Source organism: Gallus gallus, chromosome 27 (assembly GCF_016699485.2).
Source record: "Gallus gallus isolate bGalGal1 chromosome 27, bGalGal1.mat.broiler.GRCg7b, whole genome shotgun sequence".
Lineage (NCBI taxonomy): Eukaryota > Metazoa > Chordata > Aves > Galliformes > Phasianidae > Gallus > Gallus gallus.
In genome coordinates this window covers 3,631,114-3,657,206 of record NC_052558.1, presented here as the reverse complement: position 1 = coordinate 3,657,206, position 26,093 = coordinate 3,631,114, and the positions used below count along the sequence as shown (strand labels likewise).

The following is a 26,093-nucleotide window of genomic DNA, read 5'->3' as shown; positions in this document are numbered from 1 at the left end:
CCCACTGGGGTCTGCGTATCCATCCCACTGGGGCCCCCATCTCCATCCCATGGGGGTCTATGTATCCATCCCACTGGGGTCCCCACATCCACCCCACTGGGGTTCCTATCTCCATCCCACTGGGGTCTGCATATCCATCCCACTGGGGCCCCCATCTCCATCCCATGGGGGTCTCCATACCCATCCCATCAGAGTCCCCACATCCACCCCACTGGGGTTCCTATCTCCATCCCATTGGGGTCTGCATATCCATCCCACTGGGGTCCCCATCTCCATCCCATGGGGTTCTCCATACTCATCCCATCAGAGTCCCCACATCCATCCCACTGGGGTCCCTATCTCCATCCCATTGGGGTCTGCGTATCCATCCCACTGGGGTCCCCATCTCCATCCCACTGGCATCCCTATCTCCATCCCATTGGGGTCTATGTATCCATCCCACTGGGGTCCCCATGTGCCCACTCCACCAGCGTCCTCATGTCCATCCCATTGGGGTCTGCATATCCATCCCACTGGGGTCCCCAACTCCATCCCATGGGGTTCTCCATACCCATCCCATCAGACTCCCCACACCCACCCCACTGTTCTCCCCGCTCCCCAGCCCAGGGGGTGCAGCCCGAGTTGGCTGAGAGCTGATGGGTTCGGGCGGCGATGTGAAGACTCCCTATTAATATTTATTCCATCAAGCAGCTCCGCGCTGCTCCGCCGTGCTCTGACCGCAGCACCAACCCTCAGGCACCACAAACACAATTGGAAAACAATGTGACGGAAATGTTTAATCTGCTCAGCCCATCTGTGCTGCGTATTTCTCCAGATCTCCCTGAGAGAGGCGCCTTCGAATCTCCACATTGCCTTTAATATTCTCCTAAATCACCTCCCCACCGCACTTCAAGGGCCATTGCTACAATATCACAGGTTCACCGAGAGTGCACGGGAGAGAGGGGGGGGGAATGGGGGGGGGGGTGTGGGGATGGGGACGGGGGGTGTCGGCGGGGGGAGTTTTGATTTTAATGTATTTCCCAGGGTTGGTGTTCCTGTGCCCCTCGGACAGACGTGGGGAGAGGAGAAAAGGAATAGGGGGTGAGGAAAAAAGGGGGGGGGGGGGGATGGATTTGGAGTGAAGTTATTGTGCCGTTGCTGGGGGGGGAGACCGGAGTGGCTGTTGAGAAGCAAACCGGCTGGAATGGAGCTGAAATGTTTCCTGGAGAATTGTTTTTATGCATCTCTTTCCACGGCTGCCCGTGGTTGGAGATGGCACCGCTCCCTGCGGGGCCCCATCCTGCTCTGAGCAGCCGTGGGGTGCTGGGAGGGGGGGGCTAAAGCAGCATGGGGAAGGTCTGGGGCAGCCAAAGCAGCTCCTTGTGGGGGTACAGCCGGCCCTGGGGGCTCCTGGCCCTGTCCCTTCCCCGTCCCCATCCCTGTCCTCATTCCTGTCCCCATGTCTGTCACCATTACAAAGGACACAACGCCCATCCCTGCCTTCATTCCTATCCCTGTCCCCATCCTTATCCCAGCACTGTCCTCATCTTTGTCCTTGTTCCTGTCCCCATCCCAGTCTCCATCCCTGTCTCTATCTTCAGCCCTCTCCCCATTCCCACTCCTATCCCTATCCCTATCCCTATCCCTGTCCCTGTCCCTGTCCCCTGTCCCCATCCCTGTCCTTGTCCCTACCTATCTCCAGCCCTCTCCCCATCCCCATTCCCAAACCCATGACATCCCCATCCCTGTCCCCATCACTGCACTCATCCCCATCCCCATCTGTGTTCCTATCTCCATCCCTCTCCCCATCCCTATAACTCTCCCATGTCCCCATCCCAATTCCTGTCCCTATCTCCAGCCCCCTCTCCACCCCCATCCCCATCCCTATCCCCACACCTTTCCCATGTCCCCCTCCCCATCCCTGTCCCTATCTCCAGCCCCATCCCCATCCCTATCCTTATCCCTATCCCCATCCCCATCCATCTCCCACGTCCCCCTCCCCATCCCTGTCCCTATCTGCAGCCCACTCCCCATCCCCATCCCTATCCCCACACCTTTCCCATGTCCCCATCCCCATCCCTGTCCTTATCCCCATCCCTATCCCCATCCCCATCCCCATCCCCATCCCTATCCCCATCCCCATCCCTATCTCCATCCCTCTCCCATGTTCCCCTCCCCATCCCTGTCTCTATCTCCAGCCCTCTCCCCATCCCCATCCCCATCCCCATCCCTACCCCCATCCCCATCCCCATCCCTACCCCCATCCCCATCCCCATCCCCATCCCTCTCCCATGTCCCCATCCCCATCCCCATCCCCACCCCTATCCCCAGCCCCATACCTCTCCCATGTCCCCATCCCCATCGCCATCCCCATCCCTATCCCCATCCCTCTCCCATGTCCCCCTCCCCATCCCTGTCTCTATCTCCAGCCCTCTCCCCATCCCCATCCCTATCCCCATCCCCATCCCTATCCCTATCCCTATCCCCATCCCCATCCCCATCCCCATCCATCTCCCATGTCCCCCTCCCCATCCCTGTCCCTATCTCCAGCTCTCTCCCCATCCCCATCCCCATCCCCATCCCTATCCCCATCCCTTTCCCATGTCCCCATCCCCATTCCCATTCCTCTCCCATGTCCCCATCCCCATCCCCATCCCTCTCCCATGTCCCCATCCCTGTCCCTATCTCCAGCCCCCTCCCCATCCCATCCCAGTCCCCCCCCCGCCGTTGCCATGGCAGCAGCGCCGCTTCCTGCCCCCCGGGGCCGCAGCCGGATCCACCTGCTCCTCCCGACCCTCGCGGGGTCATCGTCAGGTCGCCAGAATAAATGAACGCGAGCACTAATGATGTGTTTGCTGGCTGTTTATGCTCTCTGTGTGTCAGGGGCACTCACATTTAGAGAGCTCATTATGGCTGCAATTAGACTGCACCACCGCTAGATATTTAACTCCTTTTTCTTTTAAATTAGCATTTTAATAACGTGCTTTGAGCGGGGGAAACAAAATGACCATTTTTCACGGACAAACTTCCCCGGCTGTAGGTGCAGCTCTAACGGTGAAGTTGCACGGGAGGTACAACCGTGCCCGGATCGCTCCCATCCCCGGTGCTGTGCTGGGGGGGGGGGGGATGGAGGGATGGGGATGGAGATGGAGGGGGGGGGGGGAGGACGGAGCTCTCTTTTTATTTGCTTTATCGCACACTCCATTTCCTACATTTGTTCTGCAGCCAATTATTTTCGCCTTTTAAAGCCTGATGGAAGCGAGCAGCCGCCCGTGTTCGGCTCTGCCCGTGACCTGTGAAGAGGGCTGGGTGGTAATTGTGCACATGTGTGCGAGGAGCCGAGCTGTGAGCAGAGGGATGGGAGCGGGGGGGGGGGGGGGGATGCGGCCAAGTGTGACCCCCCCGACCCCCCCAGGGGCCAAATGTGATCCCCCCATTGAGTCACCGGGCATGGAGCAACTCCCACCTTCCTCCCTGCATTGGGATTTGGGGTGTCCACCCCTTGGATCCCATCCTTTGCCTATGATGCCTTCCCATGACCCCCTCCAAACCCCCCCCTGGGTCACCGGGCATGGCACAAACCCCTGCTTCTTCCATGCATTGGGATTTGGGGTGCACACCCCTTGGATCCCATCCTTTGCCCACAGTCCCATCCCATGACCCCCCCAGCCCCCCTCCCAGGGTGAACCAGGCATAGAGCAAATCCCAGCTTGCTCCCTGCATTGGGATTTGGGGTGCACACCCCTTGGATCCCATCCTTTGCCCATGATCTCTTCCCATGACCCCCCAGCCCCCCCCCCCCCCGCCCCAAGATCACCAGGCATGGCACGAATCCCTGCTTCCTCCCTGCATTGGGATTTGGGGTGTAAACCCCTTGATTCCCATCCTTTGCCTATGATCCCTTCCCATGACCCCCCCAACCCCCCTCCCAGGGTGAACCAGGCATAGAGCAACTCCCAGCTTCCTCCCTGCATTGGGATTTGGGGTGCACACCCCTTGGATCCCATCCTTTGCCTATGATGCCTTCCCATGACCCCCTCCAAACCCCCCCCTGGGTCACCGGGCATGGCACAAACCCCTGCTTCTTCCATGCATTGGGATTTGGGGTGTCCACCCCTTGGATCCCATCCTTTGCCCACGATCCCTTCCCATGACCCCCCCAACCCCCCTCCCAGGGTGAACCAGGCATAGAGCAAATCCCAGCTTCCTCCCTGCACTGGGATTTGGGGTGCACACCCCTTGGATCCCATCCTTTGCCCACAATCCCACCCCACGCGCCATCCTGGATGCAGTGCAGCCAAAGGGGAAACCTCGCAGGGTGAACCGGGGATGGGGAGAGGACGGCGCAGCGCTGCCGGGTCCGGAGTGTGAGAGCTCTGCATCCATCCGCTCAGCTGCACCACCTCATAAATACGGCACGGAGAGCTGTGATGCGGTGATAGCTACCCCAGGACATATCTAGATCCACTTCTGCTATTTTAATTAAATACTGCATTATGGTTTGTGACAACTTCATCGCTGGCGCGTAAATGAATTTGGAATTAAAGTCTTACTTAGGCATTCCACTACTACACCCCCCCCCCCCCTTCCAGCCTCCCCCTCCCCTCCGCCCCTCCGTGGTGCAAAGCAAAGGGCCATAAAACGGAGATGTTTGTTTGTTTACAGATGGAGCAGCTCGGAGGAGGAAAGCAGGAGGAGAAAGAGAGCGGCGGGCTGCAGGATTTTGGTGCACGGCGCTTTGCTGGCTGTGAATCGCCCCATTTCTCCCTCGCTTTTAACCTCTGATTTGCTGCTGTCCCATAGAGGAGCATTGGAAGGGTCGGGGTGTTGGGGTCACACCTTTGGGAACGGCACAGCATTGGATTCCTGGGGCTGATGGCCATAGAGTTACGGCAAAGGGAAACTTTCCCTTGGAGCCCAGGACGGGGACGATGAGTCCCATCCATCCCTATTAACTCATCTCTAATGAAAGCAGCCCGTATGTGACATTTGGCAATAGAGAGGCTTTAAATGTTACCGCATCCATTGCTTTAAATGTTACCCGAGCCTCGCGGACGGGGAGGTGGTTTCATAATTAGCTCCGTCTCCCTCTAACGAACAAAGCTCTCCACTGTCTGCTGCTCGGCCACGTTAGCAAAGGCAACAGGCTGAGACCCTCCGGGGAGGAGGGGATGGCAGAGATGGCCGTCACCGTTTGGCAAAGCCATGGGGCACCTCCGGACCTCATTCTGCCCACGTGCCACCACATGGCCCTCACCGCCCCCATCGCCCCCTCCATTCCTGGGGGACCCCAAATCAAAGCAGCTCACACCCATCCGCCACGCAGAGCAGCGCTGCCCATTGGGTACACTGCAAAGAAAAAAGCTTTTTCTGCCCCCCCCCCGTTCCAAACGGGGCACTGTTATATATACACCCCCCCCCCCTCCCAACCCCCTTCCCTGACCCCCCCCCCGACCCCCCATCGCTAAATCTCTGCCTGATAACAGCACGGCCGACTCCGAAGGAACTGCAGCCCACAACGGTGGCTCTGGAAAATGGAAGCATTGTCACACTTAAAGACACAAATTTCCCCCGTAATATATTCGAATGGAAACCTCCGAATCCAATACTACATGGGCATACCTAATAAATTCACAATATTTCAGCCTCAACAGCCTACAACGGTTAGTTTTAAAGATTTATGTGGTAAAAAATTACTGGGTGATGAATACAGTTTATTCTGTGCGGTATTGGAGGGTATAAGGAATTAAACTACTGTCTTTAACAGTGAATTTATTATTACCTCTGTCAAGGAGGAAGTCTTTAACAGCGTTTATTATAAATTTCTGGGCACAATAAATGGTTGGAGTGAGGCTCAGAGCCCCCCATGGGGGGATCAGGTGCTGGGAAGGGCTGTGATGTGAGCCCTGTGCTGGGGATGGTGGGGGGCTGGGGGGATTCTTGGTGGTCCCTGAGGGATGGGAAGCCACTGCTGGTGTGGCCTCAGTGCCCAGGGGTGGGTGAGTGGGTGTCAACAGTGGGTGACAGGAGTGGGGGGTGGGTGAGAGCAGCCACGGATGGGTGACAAAAGCCAGCAGAAGGTGGCAACTGTGGGGGGTGGGTGCCAGCTTTGGTCAGTGGGTGTCAGCAGCCATCGGTGGGGGACAGCAGTGGTGGGTGGGTGACAGCCTTGGTCCAGGGGTGCCCGCAGCCATCAGTGGGGGACAGCAGCGGTGGGTGGGTCACAGAAGCTGCGGGGAGGGGGGTGGGTGACAGCAGAGCTGAGGGGGTGACAGCAGTGGTCAGTGGGTGCCGGCAGCCGTGGATGGGTGACAAAAGCCATTGGAGGATGACAGCAGTTTTGGGTGGGTGGCAGCCTTGGTCAGCGGGTGCCAGCAGCCACGGGGGGGTGACGGCAATGGGGGGTGGGTGGCAGCCTTGGTCAGTGGGTGCCATCGCTGCCATGGGGACGAAGCCCGGCCAGCTCTGCTCTCCAGCAGCTCCACCACCCTTTGTCCTCACCCTCGCCGGGTGTCCCTCATTTATACAAATTACCTGGGAGGAATGAGGCTGCCAGGGGCTCGTTCTGGACGATTGGCTCCCGCCGGGGGCTCGGGGGCCGGCGGGGAAGATGGAAAGGGGGGGTGAGAGGTGGGGTGTGTGTGTGTGGGGGGGGGGGGGGCGGCCCTCGCTTGGATGTGACCGACGTGTGACCGTTGCCTCCCGGCTGACCCCGGCCCGGCGCCCGCCGCCCCCGTGCGGTGTCCCGGCCGCCCCCGCTAGGTGTCACCGCCAGCCTTCGCTCGGGGCACCGACCCCCCCCCCTTCCTTCCCCCCACCCCCCCCCCCCCGCCTTCACTGAAAGCAATTGAGAGAATTAACTTATCCGCTTTTATGGCCCGCTTGTCACATCCAACTAAGCCCACTTAAAATAGGAAGTCTCGCTGCATTCGGATAATTATCGTAACGTACAAATCGCTCAGCCGAGGGACCGGGGGTTGGGGCTGTGGGAAGGGACACGGAGCTCTGCTGGGATCACGGCTGACCCCTCCCCACGGCTGTCAGCCCCCCAACCAGCACCGGCTGGGCGGCAGCATTTTGGGGTCCCTATGCGGGGCGATGGACTGCGGGATGGGCTCTGCATCCCCAGCGCTGCAACAAACCCCAGCCTGGTGGCACCGGGGGGGGGGTGAATGGGGAGGGGACCCATGCTGCCGTGCCATGGGGACGCTGCGGAGTGACATCTTCCCTTTCCTGGCCTTATCTCCGGGTGCTGAGACGGATCAGGACCCCCACTCTGCAAACCACCTTAGTTTTAACACGATATTCTCAACGCCTTGCACGGACATCTCGCTTTTGGCACTGTAGCTTGATGCAGAGCCGTGCTGTGCTCTCATGGCGAGGCATCTGCGTGCCATGCAATTAATGCTGACCTTTGCAAGGCGGTGCTGGTTCCCCCGGGGTTCCAGCTGCAGTGAGGGACCCAACCCCCTGAGGGATGCTCCCATGCCCATAGCACCCCATAGCCCAGCACTGTGCACCCACGGCACCGCTCTGCCTGCATTGCACGGCTCTGCACAGGGACCTGAGCATGCTGCTGGGGGCACACGGCAAGGAGAGCCCCCTGCAGCCATAAGCCCTGCACTCCCTGCACCATGAGCTCACCCAGGTGCCCAGCAGAGGGATGGGGGGACGCAGCAGCAAAGGGACGGCTCCAAGGAAGTGTCACGGGGACAAACCCACCCCTGCCCAGCATGCCCACCCCACACCACCACCCCCTGCTGCTGAATCCCTGCCAGCTACCGATGTCCACTGACCCCCACATCACTTCTCCTCCGCTGTTGCTGCTGGAAATGTCAGACAGGACCCGAGCAGCAGCCGGCGTGCGTTTCAAACACACCAGATGGATTTTTATATTAGCTCCTATTTCATGTTCAGACAGAGCGACCGCGCCGCTCAAAACTGCAGCCTCGACGCTGCCGAGTTTGCTTCTGTGAGATTAATTCTGCGAAATTAATTGGGACAAGATTGAAAAGGAAATTAAAATGCAGCTGAGTGAACAGGCTTTTCAAACACCTTTCCCCCCCCTGCTCGCCTCTCTCTGCTTCCCCCCCCCCCCCCCACTACAACCCCCCCCCCTTCCATCCTCCCCATCACTTCGGTTCCGTCGCACAAAGTAATTTACGGGGGGAAAGCTCTCAGGACCCATTGGTTACGTGTGAGGAAGCCAGCACAAGAGTGGCAATCTGGAGGCACTGAAGAGAGAGAGAACCCCGCTGAGCCTCCAAGCTGTGTCCCTGCGCTGGCAGGGCAGCACTGTGCCCCAATCCGGGCACTGCGTGGGGATGCGGGACGTCGGCCAGCTGCTGCTGCTGCTGTATGCCCAGAGATGGAGGGATGAGCCCAAGCTGTGGGTTCAGGCCCAGAGCACGGCAGCCTCATCTTGCATCGGGGGCGGGGGGTGGGGGGCAGAGGATGTAAATGCTGCCATAAAAAGCGCTTTGAGATCCACAGATGGGAAATTCTCAGCCTTCCAGACAGAGACAGCCACACCAAGAGTAAAAGCCGTGCTCTGCCACTGCCAAAGATGCAGCTGCCTTCGTGGGGCTGAGCAGGAGATGGCTTCAGAGCCACCAGTCCAACATCGGCCATGTGGGTGCATAGGGGTGGGGAGTGAACATCTCCCCCCCTCCCCCTGCCCCCTCCCCTCATGGTTCAGTGCCACTCACACAATGCAGCCATCCCAGCCCGGGCCACCGCGGTCCGGTTGGGAGCAGCTGGGAGCCCTGCAGGGATACACGGGGCTGGAAGTGTCACAGCACAGCACAGCTCCCTGCCCTGCTCGTGCAAGCACTCCATGCATTCACCTGCGCGTGTCTGCTGGAGAGAGCTCTGCTCACACCCGGCTGAGCAACTCAATTACCCCTGTAATACCCGAGCAACAGCACGCACAGGCTCCATTACCGTGAAGAAAATCTTGCTTTGGGGCATTTCAGATGCCACGTGTGAACGCAGGAGGTGGTGAGAGCTGCAGGCAAGAAGGGGTGACGGCGGGGACACCGAGTTGGCTGTGGGGAGGGAGGAACTCATGGGCTCGGGGACCCATTCCTATGTGCGCATGGGAAATGGACCCCAACATTCCACTGCCCGCTCTGTTAATTAGGACATATCCCTGTGCTTTGATTTTCTCTGCCCACCTCCCCCTTCATCTCCCCCCCCAGAAGCTCCCTTTGGGCCGCGGGGCCCTACCTTGCTCAGGATGTAGATGAGGTCTCCGCGGTGGAAGGAGAGCTCGTTGGGGTGCTCAGCGCTGCAGTCCCACACGCCCTGGTAGTAATTGGCATAATCCCGTCGGGATCTTCCTGCAGAGCAAAGGAGAGGTCAGGGGGGATGGGGGATACCTGGGGATGTATTGGGGTCACGGGGTGGGGGTCTGAGGGTTCGGGCTGGGACCAGTTGGTATGTGGGGGGAAGGCAAGGAGGCGTTGGTGCCATTTTGTACAGTGGCCTCAGTCCTTCCCATCACGGTGGACCGCAGGCTGAGAGGGACATCCTGAACCAGCAAAGTCCTCTCCTTTCTAGGGGGAGGCAAAACGATTTCTGTGCTGGGAGCCATGGGTTTACGTGGGTGAAACTGCCAGCAAACTGCGTGCCAAAGCTGGGGGCTGCCCTTGGATAAACGGCCCCGCGGGTTGGATGGAAAATGGAGCAGCAGCATTTCCAGAAGGAAACGTTTCCATCTTTGCCGTTTCAGGATGGCATTTCCCATCCAACACAGGCCCAGAGACCACAGCCACTGTGAAAAGGGGGTCCCTGGAAAGGGGCAGAGGGCATCCCACTGTGCAACGGGGCCAGACCAGCCAACACCGCGCGCCTGGAGATGCTGCCCTACTTTGCAGCCCGGGGAAGGGATTCGTCCCAACACATCCAACAGATCCCTGACAGCATCATAAGCACACCCCAAAATCACATTCCTGGTTTCCGAGTACACAAAATGACCATTCAGACATGCAGGACATGTCCTGGTGGTGCAGCACTGATGTCGGGGGGTGGGGAGGGAGGAAATCCAGGTGTCACAACACGGACACCTCTGTGATGAAGCCTCTGTGAATAATGAAACCCAATAAAACCTCATTGTGCGGGGGGCGATTTGAGCACCGGGGTTGCACTGCGCTGCTCTGCTCTGCTCTGCTCTGCTCTGTTCTGCCACGAGGCTGAACTGAGCCCAGAAAGCATAAATAGAAAATATCGAGCACATGTTGGAGGAAATGTTTCTAATATGGTATAAGGGACCGAGTGATAAGGGTGCATCTGGAGTACTGTGCCCGGATTTGATCACCTAAATATGAAAAAGGACATTACAGAGATGGCTAATGGTACAGCAGGGAGCAACTGGAATGACTCAGGGACTTGGGGAACTTAAATAGAAAGGCTGGGAGAGAAAAAAGAAGTAGGTCTGCATCCTTTGGAAAGTATTAAAGGGGGAGCACGCAGTGGTGAGGAAAAGATTGTGAAGGGAATAGAAGGAGAAGGAGCTGCTGAGTTATTTAAGCTTGTGCAAAGTGCAGGAAGCAGAGGTTATGAACTGGAGGCAGAGGAAGTGCTGGGGCACCGAGCAGGACAAAGCAGGCAGCAGCTCTGCAGCAGGCAGAGGACTGTGGAAGGGCCACCAAAGGTCACCGCAGCACCGTGATGCAGAGAGCATCGTGCAGGCTGGTGCTGCTGTGATGCTGGGAGCAGCCGGCTGCTGTGCTGCCCGCGTGGAGCAGCAGTGCTCGCTTTCCCCAGTGATGTCTGCTGGGCCAGCAAAAGGTCTCAGCCTTCACTCCAGCACCGCCTTGCAAAGGTCAGCATTAATTGCATGGCACGCAGATGCCTCGCCGTGAGAGCACAGCATGAGCCACAGTGCCAAAAGCGAGACGTCCGTGCAAGGCGTTGAGAACATCGTGTTAAAACTAAGATGGTTTGCAGAGTGGGGGTCCTGATCCGTCTCAGCACCCGGAGATAAGGCCAGGAAAGGGAAGACGTCACTCCGCAGCGTCCCCATGGCACAGCAGCTGTCCCAGGTGCTCTGCCTGCAGATCTGAACCTGCGTTCGGGGCAGACACACGACGTGAGTGTGACTGATTTACACTGATGGAAGTGGGGCGGCTGCCTCCTGCCACGGTGACGGGCCTGGGGGTCACGTAGGAGATCAGCCAAATGTGACAACTGCGTCACTGCCTTCCGCAGCCCGAGCAGCCCCAGGCAGGGCTGGAGGGGGGGGCTGCTGCCCCAACCCCTCCACTTTGGGCTCACGGCTTTGGCAGCCTGTTGATGCTGAAGCTTAATGACAGCTGTCTGCAGCTCAGCGGCTTTCCCTGCGTGGTGAAACCTCCTGCCATGCTCGGTGCAGGAGACAGGCTTTCGGGGCTCTTCTGTTTCCCTGAGGGTGGGAGCTCTGCTCTCTCTGTGTGGTTGTTCTGTGTTTGCTCCGCTCATCAGGCACAGAAGGCAGGGAGGGACTGAGCAGCCTGAGCTGTGCAAACGGGCATCGTGGGCTGCAGCAGCTCCCGGCTGGGTTTGCTGGGCTGGTTTGGTTTTGTGGCCTCTTTGCTGTTCTTAGGGATGGGAAACAACAGTTTCCCATTCACCAAATGCTCGTCGGGCACTTTGGCTGCATTCTGCCAACCCAGCTCTGTGCTCAAGGGCTGCTGTCGTCCCCTCAGCCTTCATCCAGTTGGACCACAGCACAAACATCCCAGGCTGAAGGCACAGGGACCGGGGCTGCTGGTGCTGCGAGAGCTTTTCCCTGTTGAAACGGAGCCCAGCATTATAGAGGCAGGAGCCTCACGTGTTGTTTAGCATAGAAACAGACGCAGGGCTTAAAGCAATCATCACCACGCTAATAATGAAACCGGCTTAACGAAAACCACAGCTGCCAGGTGGGTGATGACGAGCACAAGCAGGGCATTCAAACAGGTGCAGGGCTGGGATAGGTGGGAGCCAGCACCACCAGGGTGCCCTTGGCTCACCCCCAGCCCCCCAGCACCAGGCAATGCTGCTCCTGCAAGGGAACCAAGGCAGCTCCTCTCTGAGATGCTGGGAGAGCTGTGGAAGGCGAAGACAAATGTGTGTTTGCAGTGCATGTCCCGACTCCTTCTGCTTTCCTCAGCCCCGTGCCCAGGAGTCCCCAGGGCTGCAGGTGTGACGATGGTGGTGCAGTTTATAAAGATGAGGAGGTCGTTTTTCCAAGCTCGGGGCGCTGGTCCCTGCTGTCACCGCCACATGCTCCAGTGGCTGAATAAGTCATCGTGCTGGGGGGGAGGTAGGTGGGAAACAAGCAATGTGAGGGCACAGGGCTTGCTGGTTTGCTCTGGTCTCTGCAGACAGCGAGGACCCAAGCCTGTGTTGAGCTGGGAATGCTGGGAAGCTGGGCACGGGGCTGCAGGGCAGCTGAGAGCCCCTATGGAGGGTAACCCAGCAGTGCTCGGGGTGTCCACACACCATGAATGCTTCCACCAACGCCCCGCTGTGTGTGAAGCCATCACGGGCACTGCTGTCCGATGAGCCCCTCTGCTCCCTGCCAACAGCTCCGTGCTCTCTGTCTGAGCATCTCCGGGCTGTATGTGTCCCCTCGGGGCCCCCGCCGGGCTGGGCCAGCAGTATGCAAGGCAGGAAGGTCCCAGCCCAACCCCACTGCTCAGACACAAGCACTGCTTTCCTGCACCAGGACGGAAGCGGTGATGGAAAGCGAAGCAGGTGTGGGACCGGGGAGGAAACAGACCTTCCGCTCCCATCCCACGGTGCAGATCCCTAAGGAAAAAGCAGGGTGGGGGGGGGGGGGGACCCCCGTGAGCACGGGGAGGCTCTTGGGGCTGCCAGCTCCGGGCAGTGTTGGTTCCGGCAGCGGTGCTGCGCGTCCGGTTGGCTTCCCGTGCCCAGAGCCGGCTTCCTCTGAGCCCTGACTCACGTCCTGCCTCATCTCCTGCCACGTCCTCCCCACCTCCTCTCTCCACGTGTGCTCCTCCATCAGCACCTGCACCTCCACATCCCCCGACCGCCGCCGGCGGGACACCCATAGGGTTGGCCAACGTGGGGTGGGCTCTCACCGCGGTGCTGCCCGCTGCCGTCATCCCCGCTGTCCTCGGGAGCGTTGGGGTCCTCCTCTGGAAGGGGAAAGCAGAGAAGCCACAAGGAGGGCTGTGAGTGCAACAGAACAGAGCCAGGCCATCGTTAGCAGTGCTAACACCAAACCCGCGGGCTCGGGCTGCGAGAGCATCCGACTGTCAGAATAATAAATTCCTGGCTTAATTGTGAAGAGTGGAAGGGAGGAAGCCGTGGATAATATTTTAAAGCGCGTCGCATCCAGATATGAATTGTTGTTAACACTGGTAAAAACAAATCACTTCTTATAGCCTCATAAATTTAAGCAGCACTTTGCCAAGCGCCTGATAGGAAGAGATGCTTTTCCTGCGCAGCGCTCACAGCCTGGGGAAAATGAGACAGAGAGGAGAAATGCCAGGGCAGAAACACATGGGAGACGGTGAGCAGAGGCAGAAATCAGAGGGGAACCCAAGCAGCCACCGGCACAGCTGTGCAGGGTGGGGAGAGGGGGCAGAAAGAGCAACGAGCAGTGATACTGCTGGAAAGGTCAAGTGTGAGCTGGGGGGCTGTGGGGAAGTGGTGACTGTCAGAACCAAGGGCCCACGTGCAAATGGGTTTATATAAGGCATCAACAAGCCGGCACCGGGCGCTCTGCTGATCCCACGTGGCCCAGCAGTAGGGCAGACACAGCGCTGCCGTGTGGCACCTGGTGGGGATGTGGCCCCTCCATGCAGCTCTGATCAATGCAAACCGGGTCAGGGCTCCGCCGTGAGTTCCAAATTGGATCCCACGTTGGAGGGTCACCGCCGCCGCCCCCCCATTAGACGGGAAGCAGCACCAGAGATCTTTTCTAAATAAATCAGGCTTTATTGTAAAACTCGGCCACTGACGAGACAGAACCTCGTTAGTATTGATTTCTCAATAAATTATTGAAAGTGGCTTTTGCCTGCTCTTTGCATTTGTAAAGGAGGATGTAAATGCATCCGCACCACCGCTCTGCCTCCACCGTTCCCATGCACGCTCCCCAACCCTCTCACATCTGGATTCCTCTATGCTTTAACCAACAGCCTCCAGCCCCATCACCCACTCTTGGCATGGAATCAGTCCCACTGAGCCCCGTGCCATGAAGACCCCAAGCCCATCCCCCAGCGTGGGTGCTGCTGCATCCCCATGGGATGGGGCCATGTTTTGGGGAGCTGAGGTTGCAGCTCTGCTGGGCGCCCCCCACCTCCTCCATCCCTGCTCTGCAGATGCTTCCTGCAGGCATTGCTTCCAGCCCCGGAGCTGAGCTGTCCTCAGGAAACCCCTTCCCAGAGCCCTCTGTGCATCCACCCCCCCCCCCACACACACTCTCCTTGGGAAGCTGGCAGCAGGAAAAGGCATAGCGTGGAGGAAATGCCTCTGCATTTCCATGAGCAACACCACACAAAGTCTGCCAACGCTGTGGCAGCGGCACTGCATCCTGCACAGGTCCTGGGATGGTTTTTTTTCCCCTATATTTGCTGGGATGGGGCAGGTTTCAAGCAGAAATGAAGCTATGGAGCCCTCGCTGTTTGCATCACCCTCCTGGCAGCTGAGCGCTCTGCAGCTCACAGAGGGGTCGGTGGTGCATTCAGACCTCCGTGCCTCAGTTTCCCCTTCTTTGGGAAGCCCCTGCTGTGGTGATAACTGCTCCGTGCCTTTTGCAAAGGGGGCTCAGAGGAAGCCCTATGGCTGCTGCCCAGGGCTGCGAGGCAGCGATGGATGGAGGCTTGGAGGGAGGAAGGAAGGAAATCTGCGTGGGATTTCTCAGCAAAACACGGTGAGGATGGCCCTGGTGAAGGCACTGAGCCTGGCGTGCTGCTGAGCTGCATCTGCACAGATCTGTATCTGTGCTCCAGCCACAACCCGTGCAGATTCTGCTCTGTGCATGCAGCGAAGGTGGCTGTGGGGATGCAACAAGTTCCCCTGCACGCAGCAGCCCTTCAGCCTCACGCAGCCACGTGCTCCTCTGAACCACACCTGCAAGCTAAACTCTTGCCTTATCAGAACCTGCCCGTTTGATTTTGGCCAACATCTCGATTTTATGCTAACAAATGCATCTCCTGGGGTCTGCATTGCTTCTCTCTACGCCACCTCCCCATACAGAGCATCGCAGCTTCAGCCACACCATCCCTGGGGAATGCCTTTACCAGGGCAGCGCATCCCTATGGGGCAGCCACCCTGGGGTCTGGGACCCCCCTTCCAGACCCCATCCCATCCCTGTGCACGGCCATTGCACCGTGTGCCCCACTGCTGTGCCGGAGCAGCCCGGGCGTTGGGCACATTCTCAGAGGAGCTGTGTTTTAATGTAGCAATTTGATTCAATTTTCCACTCTATAAAATTACCCATCACTGCTCGTTGCTTCCTAACAGACACCTTCACTCTTAATTTAACAATCCTATCGAATTCTGCCAGGGAAATTGGAAAAATTTATCACCTGTGAAATTTTATTTTTCCTTGGTTGTATCTGTTTTTGTAAAACTTCATTAACGACGATGACTTGCTGGGGAAATTATCTCTTCATTCCCCCCCCCCCCCCCACCTTCCCTTTTCTTCCCTCTCTCTCTATCTCTCTATTGCACTCGGGACACGAGGGAGGGGGTCGGGCCCAGAGGAGCCTCCAGCTTGGATGGGGACTCTCCCACATTTCATTTTCCCCACTGAGTGCAATGGGGATGTGCTTGAGGGGGTGCTCTGACCCACTGTATGCGCTCTGTGCACTGCCTCATTCCTGCTCCTGCTCATCACCTCTGGCCTTTCACCCTAAAGGGGCCGAGCGCTGGGAATGGGGCAAAAATCCCCCCGCGTTCCCCATGGAAGCAACCAAAAGGGAGCCCAGGGAGGCTGCAGGAGGGATGGGAAATGGCCATGGGATGTGGGCACCTTCCAAGCAGCTGCAGCCCTGAGCCTCTGCCCCATGTCCCGACAGCTTGAGTCTCCAAAGCCCTGCAATGCAGGTGGGCATTTAAGCATATTTCAAAGGGTACAAACGACTCCCGTGGCAAACCTGCAGCTCTTGATGCACTCTGCATCTCCAGTTTGCAGCTCGTGATGTGCTCTGCATCTCAGAGCAGGGGCAACGGAGGGGTCCGTACCCAGGGCAGCACAATGCAGGCTCATTCCAGGATCACCATCAGCCCCATGTGGAACAACTCTCGCATCTGATATCTGCTCTGTAGCTGCTGCTGGCAGCCGTAGGGCACTGAGGAGCTGAATGCAGCTGCCATAGCAGCCAGGGATGCTGAACCCCCTCAGGTTTCACGTGCACCTGGAACTGCAGAGCTGAGGCTCCTGCTGAGTGCAGGGATCACTGCAGGTACACCCAGAGGAAGAGAGAGCTGCAGCCCCAAGAGCTGATGATGTAAGCAGAGAAGGAGAAGGTCAGGAAGGAAAGATGAAGGTAGACAGGAGCTGAGGCTGCTCAGGGTTGTGCTGGCAGCCCAGGAGCCCCTGCTCTGCTCCCAGCAGCTGTCTGGATGCCACTTGCCAAGCAAAGACTTCCTCCAGAAGCAACAGCACAGCAAAGACCTTGGGCACCAGCGTACTTTCTGGTGCATTTATTTTCGTTAATCACTACAAATACGAAGCTCTGAAATAGACAAGAAGAAATAAGGACCGATTTTGCACCTCTGAATGCAGACAAGAGGGCGGCCTTACCCCTGGGGGATGGGGATGCAGCGCCGGGCAGTGCCAACCTCAGCACAGAGGCAGAACAGTGTGTGTTTGAAGCAGGCTCAGGTGACCCCCTGACCAAGCCCTGGGGCACGTCAAGCTGTGATTTCTGCTGTAACAGTGAGAAATGTTGCAGATCATGTCACCCTCTCGGGCTGTTTCTGTGCCAAGAAGATTTGCTCCTGGCTCCTCTCACAGCAGCCACAGCCCTGCTGCCTCCAGGCCTCCTGCACTGCTAGCGAGCAAGCGCTGGTCTTTAATGCAGTTATTTTATCATCTCTTGGAAGCCCAGTAATCACGTTACAGCCATGACTGCATGCCCAGAAGGGAGCATTTTCATCATCTAACTCTGATTTCACAGGTAACACAGCCCAGTAAGAGCTGCCTCACTTGAATTTACAAAACCCCCATCTCGCCAGAGCAGGAGGGGTTTGCTCTTGTAGTCCATCAGCCAGTCTGAACAAAGAAACCGAGCTGCTCCTTTGAGTTATAGGCCTATTAAACTCAGCAGAGCCTGAGATGTTCATTCCCATCACAATGTGTTTGTTGGCCAAGGTCTCCTGCCATGTTTGCAGGGTTAAAGTTAGGGCACGGCTTGGGTTTTCACCTCATTATTTTGTTGCTTACCTGGAAAAACCTCATAGATGTCGTCTTCTTCCATCCCATCATCCTGGTTCAGGGTAGTGTTGTGAGATGCCGTGGTCATGGAGTCGGAACTCCCCACGTCGTTGTAGAGCTCTTCCTCCTCCTCGTCGTATGGGATGGTGAGGGAACTCAGATCTGCAGGGAGAGAGCAAAGGGTGGTGGAAAAGCTCAGGCTTTGCCAAGCTGCATGCTGGAATTTGCAGCGAGCTGAAGGCAAGCAACAAAGGCTGTGCAGCTGTACCTTGTGCTCACCATGCACCTTGCAGAGGGGGCTCTGTCCCTTTGCTGACTGCACAGTTTAGCAGCAGAGCAGGAGAAAGGAGGGCTCCTGAGCCCCCTCTGAGCTCTGCTGTGACCCCAGCAGGGCCCTGGGGATAAGCACAGACCCACAGGCTGCTGCAGGGATCTGCCCCAGTGAACACAACAGGTTGCCTTGGGCCAAGCTGCCACACTCACCCTTCAGGAGGAACTGGATCTGATCCACCCAATCTTTGGCTTCTGCCGGACTCGGGGCTGTGAACTGGAGAGAGGTTCACCCGTTAGCGTGCTGTTTCTCAAACTCATGAAGAGGAAGGAGATGAGGAACTAAAATAAGGGATTGGGTGCTTGGATCTGCCATTGTCTGTCCTGTGGGCTTTGGGGAAGCCATTTCACTTCTTTTATCTCCCTATTCCAAACAGGGAAGCAGAAGCGGAACGAAGCTAGACCATCCCAAAGGAAGGCTGTCAAGCCCAATTCATTAAAAGAATTCAGATGAAAACCACAATCCCCGTTGAACATACAACACCCACTGTGAACCAAGGCTATAGATCCAAAGTCCCCCTGAATCTCTGGAACACGCTTTGTGGATTGGATTGGGTTTTGCATTGCACCAGGCTCAACAAAACGGGAAGTTTAAATTCAAGGCTCTGCAGTGCTGATCTAAAAACAGGCTTTCCAAACCCAAAGGTCCCATTTAACCCTTCTGCCCTTCGAGTGCAAAGAGAGCCCAGGGTCACCCCTGTGCCAAGGGAAGGTACGTGTGGAGGTGGCTGTGTGAGATGGAGAAGCATCTTCTGCAGAACTTATTATTAATATTATGATGGTCCTTTTCAACCCAGCCCATTCTATGGTGCTATGATTCTCGTTTTGTTGAACCAGAGACTGAGGTTTGGAGATCTGCAGCCTCCCCAACCCTGCAGGCCCACCCCGTGCCTTGGATCCGGCACCACGAACTCCTGTGCTGAGGTCAACCAGCACCGAGGCTCCTCTTCTTCCCCCACCTCCTACCTCATAGGTGCGTTTCCCAGGGCAGACTAATTCGAAACAGCAACTCCTGCGTGAGTCTTTGCGGAGATGCAAAGCCAGCCGGGCACTGTAGTGCTCAATGGAGAAGGTGCCTTTAGGTTGCTTGCCTGGGAGAAGAGAAATGAATGAATTCTGGAGCTCATATCTTTTATCAAACCCTCGTGGGTAGGGCAGATGTTTGCTGCCCACCCAGGGAAACCGAGCTCTATCGTGCATCACTGGGAGCAACACTAAGCATCCTTCCCCAATGGAAATCTAAAGAGAACATTATGAAATCTTCATAAAGACACAGCAGAGAGGACGCAATTTTGAGCCTCCAGAGACTGCAAAGAGCCACTGAAAGGTTGCCAGGGTCACGGGGTTGCATGAGACGAGCTGCTTGTAATGAAGCAGAGACCACTGTGTACTTGGGGAAATATGATACCAACGACTCTTCTGCTGGTAAGGAATTAGTGGGCCGGTGTACAGGAAGAAATGCTTAGTGGGGCCTGGGAGGATTGGCCTATGGATGCTGTAGATGTGGCCCCAACAGCCAGGCTGGAGAGAGAGAACATCACTGCCATCGTTTGAGGCACGTTTATTTACCCCAGCTGGATACCCAGCTCATTATTTCCTTATGAATCTTCTTGAGTAAGTGTGGGAGTGTGATTCAGGCAGCTGCTCTTAACTGTTTTATTTGGATGAAATAACATTCAGTCCACCAGGAATGGGTTTGCTTTACTCTGTTGCCTTCTGGAGACCATTTGGAAGCTGACAGCTTCCCATCTCCCCCCAAAACAACGGAGCGTCAGCTCTTGTATTCGAGCTCATCTGCAAACCTTTGCAAGCAGCACCCAGCATCCTCAAAGGGAATGGGAAAAGGAGAAGAAGAAAGATTCAGCTCCATCCCCATAGGCTGCTGGAGTTTGATGCAGAGTGGCCATTGCAAACTAAGGATGCGTGAGCGTATTTTGCAAGCGGTTAACACGCCATGATCCTGGGTGGGTGGAACAGAGGAAGGAAGGCCATACGTCTCATCGTGCTGGAGATATCAGCTGTCTGTTTGTACGTACCTGATGGAGCACGACTGCAAAATAGCTCTGCACAATGACATGTGGGTTATATACAGCCACGGAGGGGGCTGAAGCCCAGCTGATGGCTAATGGAAAACTTGGGGTGCTGTTTTATTTACATGCAGCTCTGTCCCCGCCTTTCTCTTCTCTCCCTCCCTACCTATAAAGAAGTTGGGGGGCTGGAAATAAAAAAGCAAGCTGAGATACACCTTTCTACAAGAACCTGTGTGTTTTCCCTTGGTAGGAAGTTACATCCATCCTCTTCTTTGCCCTATGCCTAAGAAAAGAAAGTGGGGGTTCAGCAGGAGGAAGCTGAGACGACATCCAGATCCCTTCAGTGCCTTTGGAAGCTGCAGCCCACACCTTGGTTTTATCAGAGATGAATACTAACGGTGCGTTGGCTCCTTTCTACACTGATTGCCTCATCTGCCTTTGGGATGGAGAGTCCCAGGGGGCTCCTGGGGCCCACGTGCCCTTAAGGCCATCCCTTCCCAAAGGAGGACATTTCCAGGCACTGCTGTGCTCTGAAGGGACGTCTGCATTCAGATTTCTTCAGCCAAACCAATTCCTAAAACTCCATCAGCTGCAGGGAGGGAAATGGACCACAGTCCATTGATTGCCCTTTTTCCTTGCCAGGTATTGGCCTGCCCTGCGGGCAGAGCTCTCATCTCCTCTTTCCCAGCCCTATCCTCACCCTCAGCCACTGCCCACAGTTTGGGCACTGGAGGTGGATGCCTCACCACTTACTTTTCTCATTGGCATAGTAGTGAAAGGTCTTTCTGTTGAGGACACACCACCTCTTCTGCCACTCCGACCCGAAGAAGCTGTGGTCTAGAAAGGAAAACACGACACAGGAATAAACACATCCATCCCTGCTCTTCTGCTGGATGCTTCATGAGGATCACAAAGGGGGTGGAAAAAGACCTCTTTCTCCCACAGAACCCTGCATGTTTCTGGGGCAAAACTCAGGCAAAGCAAGCTTAGGTGCAAAACCTCAACCAAGCAAGGAGAGCAAAGCCAGTCCGAGCAGGAGAGAAGGCAGCTTTAGGTGAAACCTCCCTCATTGAGGCTTCAGTGCCTTTCTCTCTGTAATTGGAGCAAGGTACTGCATGCACAGGACCAGTAACGCAGCTCAGCTTATGACCATGGGGAAAGAAAGGGGTTGCTCTTACCCCATCCCACCTGTCATGCAGGAAATCAATCAAGCCAAAATCTGGGGAAATAATGCGTAGCTTTCACAAGAATCAGTAAAATCAAGATAAAGCTGAGGCTGCCTCACTCCTCTCAGCTTGCTAACGTGTGTGATGCTACGAACCAGCTTCCCTTCTGCAGGGCTTTGTCCTCATTAGGTATGGCTGGTTGGGATGGCACGTTTTGCCTCAGAGGACGAAGCTGCTGCTTAGTTCAGACCCTGGGTTTCAATCTTTGTGCAGTTTGGTGATGTACAGAGGAGAACAAAGAAGGGCTGTGCTCTCCCTTCGCATATGGTACGTTAAGAAAGGTCTGAACCTCTGCTCGTGGCTCCTGAAACCACTGCACATAAAGAGACGTTTTCCTGCCTGTTCTTCATCTGGCATTTTGCATTCTTGGTGATGCTTCAGGGACGACCTGAGTGTGCTGAGCTCTTCAGGATGGCTGTGAACCACAGCAGCTCATCTACCCAAAGCCTTCCCCCACCACCTCCCTCACCACCCTCCTTCTCCTCGTCAGGCAGAATAGCAGCCAGCCCAAACGGAGCCCCCCCAGCCACGATGCACCCCTCAGGCCTCACCTCTGGACCTCTTCTCCAGATATCCTTGCTTCAGAATGTTCCCTGTGTCCTCAACAGGCCTCAGTGTGATCTCCTCCATTCCTGCAGGCATCAAAGCAAAGCAAAATCATTTCCAGTCCGTGCAATGCAACCCACGCAATGCAACCCATGTGCACACACACAGATATACAGAGAGGAACGGATCCCTCCAAGACCTTCCAAGCTGTGCAGTACCCATGGGTAGATACCACACTGCCTAGAGGGGTCCTCAGTGCTGCCTGTAAGCTCCATCCCTCCTCCCTTCGAGGGACTCACACTGAATGCACACATCCCCACGAGTGGGTCTGGGGCTCAGCCCTCTGCCCAGGGCATGGGGATGGTCAGGGAGCCGAGAGCAGGAGGGAAACCCAGACCTTCATACACATACTCTCATGTTTCTTACAAGAGAAACAAACACGGGTGTCGAAAAGGACCTCAGTTCTCTCTCGGGGTCCGGGCTGGGCTGCACTAAGAACCAGGAGGTTGGTCCTAAGGTGGTAATGCAGACTAACAGCACTTGCCACGTCCCCACATTCTGTGTTGGTCACCGACCCCAAAGGGCCCCACAGAGCAGCCAGCAGGGCCTGATGCCACCTGCCACGTCCCCAGGTGCTGGGCTGGCATCCCTCCACCAAAGTGAGGGGAAGCACCCATGCAAGGAACAAACCCGCTCAGCCTTTTCCCTTATAGCAGCACGGTGCTTCCGACCAGCAGCAAAAAGCACATTTCCTTCTCCAAGCCGAGCCTCGACCCCTTCTCAGCTAATGCAAATCTGAATGTCATTTTATGGGACATTTATAATTATGAAAATGGGCCGCTGCTGCCGCCGGATGCACGGGGAGACCCCGCGACTATGAATATTGCATTCACGCGCCCAACGCCGGCTCGCCGACCCCGCTGGCAGGAGCATAAAAAATGCTTGAGTGCAACTTTTATTTAGACGTTAAGATTCCAGGCCCCAGCGGGGTGACAGAGGCAGCCCTGGCGAGATCCCATCAGCTCGAGAGCTCGAATTGAATTACCCAGGGGGGGGAAAGGCAGGAGCTGCGAGTGCTGCTCCGCTTATTTAATTTCATTCACTTTCAGTACATTATCAGCATGCTGCTTCCCTCTGCTCCCCCCCCCCCCAGCTCCCCCAAGACTGAAAGAAGTCGCCGGCTGCTCGTCGTGCTGCAGCCCCACAGCCCTGCGTTGCTGGAGCCCGGGTTTGGCTGGTGGGCAGATCCCATGTGCTGCATATTGGTGCTCTGGTTTGGGAGCTGGCAGCCCCCAGAGTGCAGCTTGGCTTTGCTCAGCATCTCAGCAGCATCGCCCCAAAACGCTGCCAGGATCCTGCAGAAGACACGGCGCTGAGGCTCCCCGACAGGAGAATCAGAGCAAATGGAGGCACTCTCCTTCTTAAATACTCAGTGGCTACTCAGACAAGCAAATACAATTAGGGGGGGCTTGCGAGGGCTGATTAGATTGAACGAAGCTCTGGAAATGTGAAGTTGCACAGAACACGACACGAACAGCACAGCCTCTCTGATGCAGCCCTGGCAGTGCAGAGCCAGGAGGATTAAATGTGGGGGAGGTGGGAGCTGCGGGGGTGTCCCCTTCCCTCCCTGCACCCCCAGCTGGCCCATAATAGCAATCCAGATGGCTTTCTGCTAGCAACGAATGGCTGAATTCACCCGCAAAGACCGTCCCTGGGGTTTTATTTCTTTAAACTGTCCTAATGGACACCTGGAAAACCAGGGGGGGGCCAGGTGGGACCGCAGCCCCAGGGAGATCTCAGGCAGAGGGTCCATTTGCTCGGGTGGCCTCGTTAGATCCTCCACCTCAGGGCACACAGCTTGCAGGTAAACCCGAGCTCACTGCCCCCATCGCCTGCTCATCTCTTCCAACCACAAACAGCCATCCACCATTTGTAAAGACGGGGAGAAAAGAAAAAGCCTTAAATGCATCACAAAGAGCCAGCTGTGCCCTCCCAGACGCACGGCCCCTCTTGGCAGCTCCTGCATTTACATGGGCACGAAGGTCCCTTCCATCTCTATTCCTGCCCCAGCCCACCCAGCCCAGCAGAAGGAGCAAAGGAACGTTGGGACGCCTGCTGAGCACCGTGGCCATTCCAGCCCGTCCTCACCACGTCCTCAAAGCCCTCTGTGTTCCAGCACTCAGCCCTCTGCTCTCTGAGTCATGCACACCAGCTGCACCAAATGTCACAGCAGCTGCAGCCAAACCAGCCCGGGGGCTGCGCTCGTGCCCACACTGTCACATTAACTGAGCGTTCAAAGGGATGGAGCACGGAGGCTTGCAGCTAATTCCCAATCCTCTGGCTTATTCACCAAGCTCAGATGTGCCAAGAGCAGATTCTCCTCCCGGGAACTTCAATGGGAACACCCAAATACATTGCAAACCCAGAGGACAATCGGCTGTGATTTCCCAAAGCTCTCAGTGGTGGCTGCACTCCTTGTTTTTTTTTTTTTCCATTGGAGCTAATGAGGATAAAAACAACCAGAAACAGACAAACAACCCCTCCTGTCGCCTTCAAAGCCAGCTGAAGGGTTTTGCAAGTCCCATCGGTGACTGAGGCCACGGCCAATGGGCCCCAGTTGGCCAATGGGGCAGAACTGAGTGGTGGTGTGCATGGGTTTGGTCCAATGGGAACTTCAACCCTACAGAAGCGAGCATCGTTTGTAAGGATGGGAAGGAAACGAGCAACTGTGTCAAAGAAAATGGGGGACTCAATGATTGCCAGCACGGATGGCATGAAGTAGGGCTGGCGCCAGATGGATTTTACTGTGTTGAGCAGGAAAATAAGAGAGGAGATGAAGGGAAGGTAAGGGGTGGTGGGGAAGATTTAGCCGGGCTTCAGCTCGACTTCTCAGAAGAGGCAAAGCTCGGAGTGTAGGCATCCACCCTAGGGTAACTGCCAAGACTGAAAGGTCGTCAGCAAGCAGGAGGCAGCCAGAAATCAATAGAAATCATTGAGAGGGAAGGATGAGCTGATGAAATGAGGATGTCAGAAGGGGCTCCCGGGCTCAGCAGCCCAATGTTGCCCCCAAGGAACCCCAGGGTTGCCCATAGAGCCCCTCGGAGAGCTGCAGCTGAAATCCCAGTGCTTCCTCTGGACAGAGCCCCGCATGGCACTGCTCAATGTCCTCTTGTAGCAGCCAGCACAGAGCAGCATTGAAGGCAAGAACCAACATTAAGCAGTCCCCAGCAGCCCTGGGGGCTTTGACAAGTGCTGACAGCCAGCAGTGAACACAAAATCCATGGAAGGCACTCAAGAAAACAGCGCTTCTCACCTGAGGTTGAATGGTGCCCAATTAACTACGCCATCCCTAAAGCTCTTATTGGATCACGTCTAATGAGCAAACAGAAATAAACAGAGGCATACAGATGGACCGTTGTGAGGTGCCAAGTGAATGTTGGGTGCACTGCTGTTCTTCCAGGGGAGTCCATGAATGTGGTTTGTATGATTGATAAGCAAACAAGGGAAGATGGCAAAGAGCTGACTGCAGGTTGGGCCTGGGAGGGTGGAAAAAACCATCCAGCTTCAGTGGTGTTTTTCATTTGATCTGGAAAATTCAACGCCGGGTTTGAAGTCGAACCAACTTTGCCAAGGGAATAGAGGGGAAAAAAAAAAGGGAATTCAAAGAGGAGGCAGAGCCTTTGGCCCAAAAGTTTCCTTCCAAATCGCTAAGTCTATAATTGCAAAATAAAAACCACTAAATCTCAATATCTATTTGCACAGCTCATTAGCCAAGGGCTCGCACTCAGCAAAGAGGGAGGGGGGGGTTGGGGAAGAAAAACCCCTTCGGCACCAAGAGCATTTGGGGGGTTGCCATGGAAACCATCCCTTCGTAGGGCTCTGCAGCAGCAACCTGCAGATCTGCTCTCCATTGGGTCCATCCATCCACCCATCCATGGGCTCCGCCACGATGCAAGTTCTTAAAGTCCTCCGAAAACCAAAAGAAAACCCCAACCCCCCCCCTAAAACCACCAAAAAAAAAGAAGAAACCCGCGGCGTATTAGATATATAAATATATAACCTATGTAACTCATTCTCCTGTTATTCCTCTCCCCCAAACATAACATTATGTCAGACATTCGACCTGCTGTGCTACCGGGACAACATGATTTACAACGTGAAAAGGGAAAACCTAAATCATCACGTAATGAAAACATTAAAGTTAATGCATCACAAGTGAGGAATTTATTACCATTAACTCCAATAAACAGTTATAAACCACCCGTCCTTTCCTGTCCACGCACGGGGACGCGGGCGCGGGGACTTCATTAAGCTCAACTTTCTTTTCTTCCTCACCAGACCGCTCATGTGTGCCCCAATTGGCCACCATTTATTGTTAACTGGACTGCCTCATTTTCCGGGCACTGGAGAAGGTTTGAAGGCCTCATCCATTTCTTTCCACGGGTGGCTCGGCGCAGACGGATGGAATAGGAAAGTTCACCAGACGTGCAGCTCGATGAGTTTATTTAAACGTTGCTGAAATATATGCTTGACAAAAGCCAACCCTCGCCCCAGCCCTGTACGTCGTTACTCAAAGAGGCTGATGGATAAGTAATAACATATGGG

General features: G+C 56.0%; 1 protein-coding gene and 1 non-coding gene across 11 annotated transcripts in view; one reads left to right on the top strand and one right to left on the bottom strand.

Annotated features, from left to right (window-relative positions):
- Nucleotides 1–26,093, bottom strand: part of SKAP1 (src kinase associated phosphoprotein 1) — a 125,244-nt gene that overhangs the window by 3,563 nt on the left and 95,588 nt on the right. For 2 of the 10 annotated variants that reach the window (XM_040653314.2, XM_025144199.3), the window contains 9 exons: nt 21,494–21,574; nt 20,470–20,553; nt 18,653–18,777; nt 17,840–17,903; nt 17,366–17,518; nt 13,050–13,106; nt 9,208–9,320; nt 8,923–9,026; nt 7,740–7,963 (listed from right to left, as the gene is read on the bottom strand). In XM_040653314.2, coding sequence (XP_040509248.1) covers nt 7,915–7,963; nt 8,923–9,026; nt 9,208–9,320; nt 13,050–13,106; nt 17,366–17,518; nt 17,840–17,903; nt 18,653–18,777; nt 20,470–20,553; nt 21,494–21,574 — 830 coding nt within the window. In that variant the 3' untranslated portion in view covers nt 7,740–7,914. Of the gene's footprint in view, nt 1–7,737; nt 7,964–8,922; nt 9,027–9,207; nt 9,321–13,049; nt 13,107–17,365; nt 17,519–17,839; nt 17,904–18,652; nt 18,778–20,469; nt 20,554–21,493; nt 21,575–26,093 lie in introns of those variants that run through there. The other 8 variants (XM_040653309.1, XM_040653313.2, XM_025144200.3 and 5 more) reach the window with 8 other exon arrangements.
- Nucleotides 260–3,761, top strand: LOC121107688. Its single transcript, XR_005841979.1, has 3 exons — nt 260–915; nt 1,024–1,080; nt 3,205–3,761. It is a non-coding gene; the product is annotated as a mucin-2-like (transcript).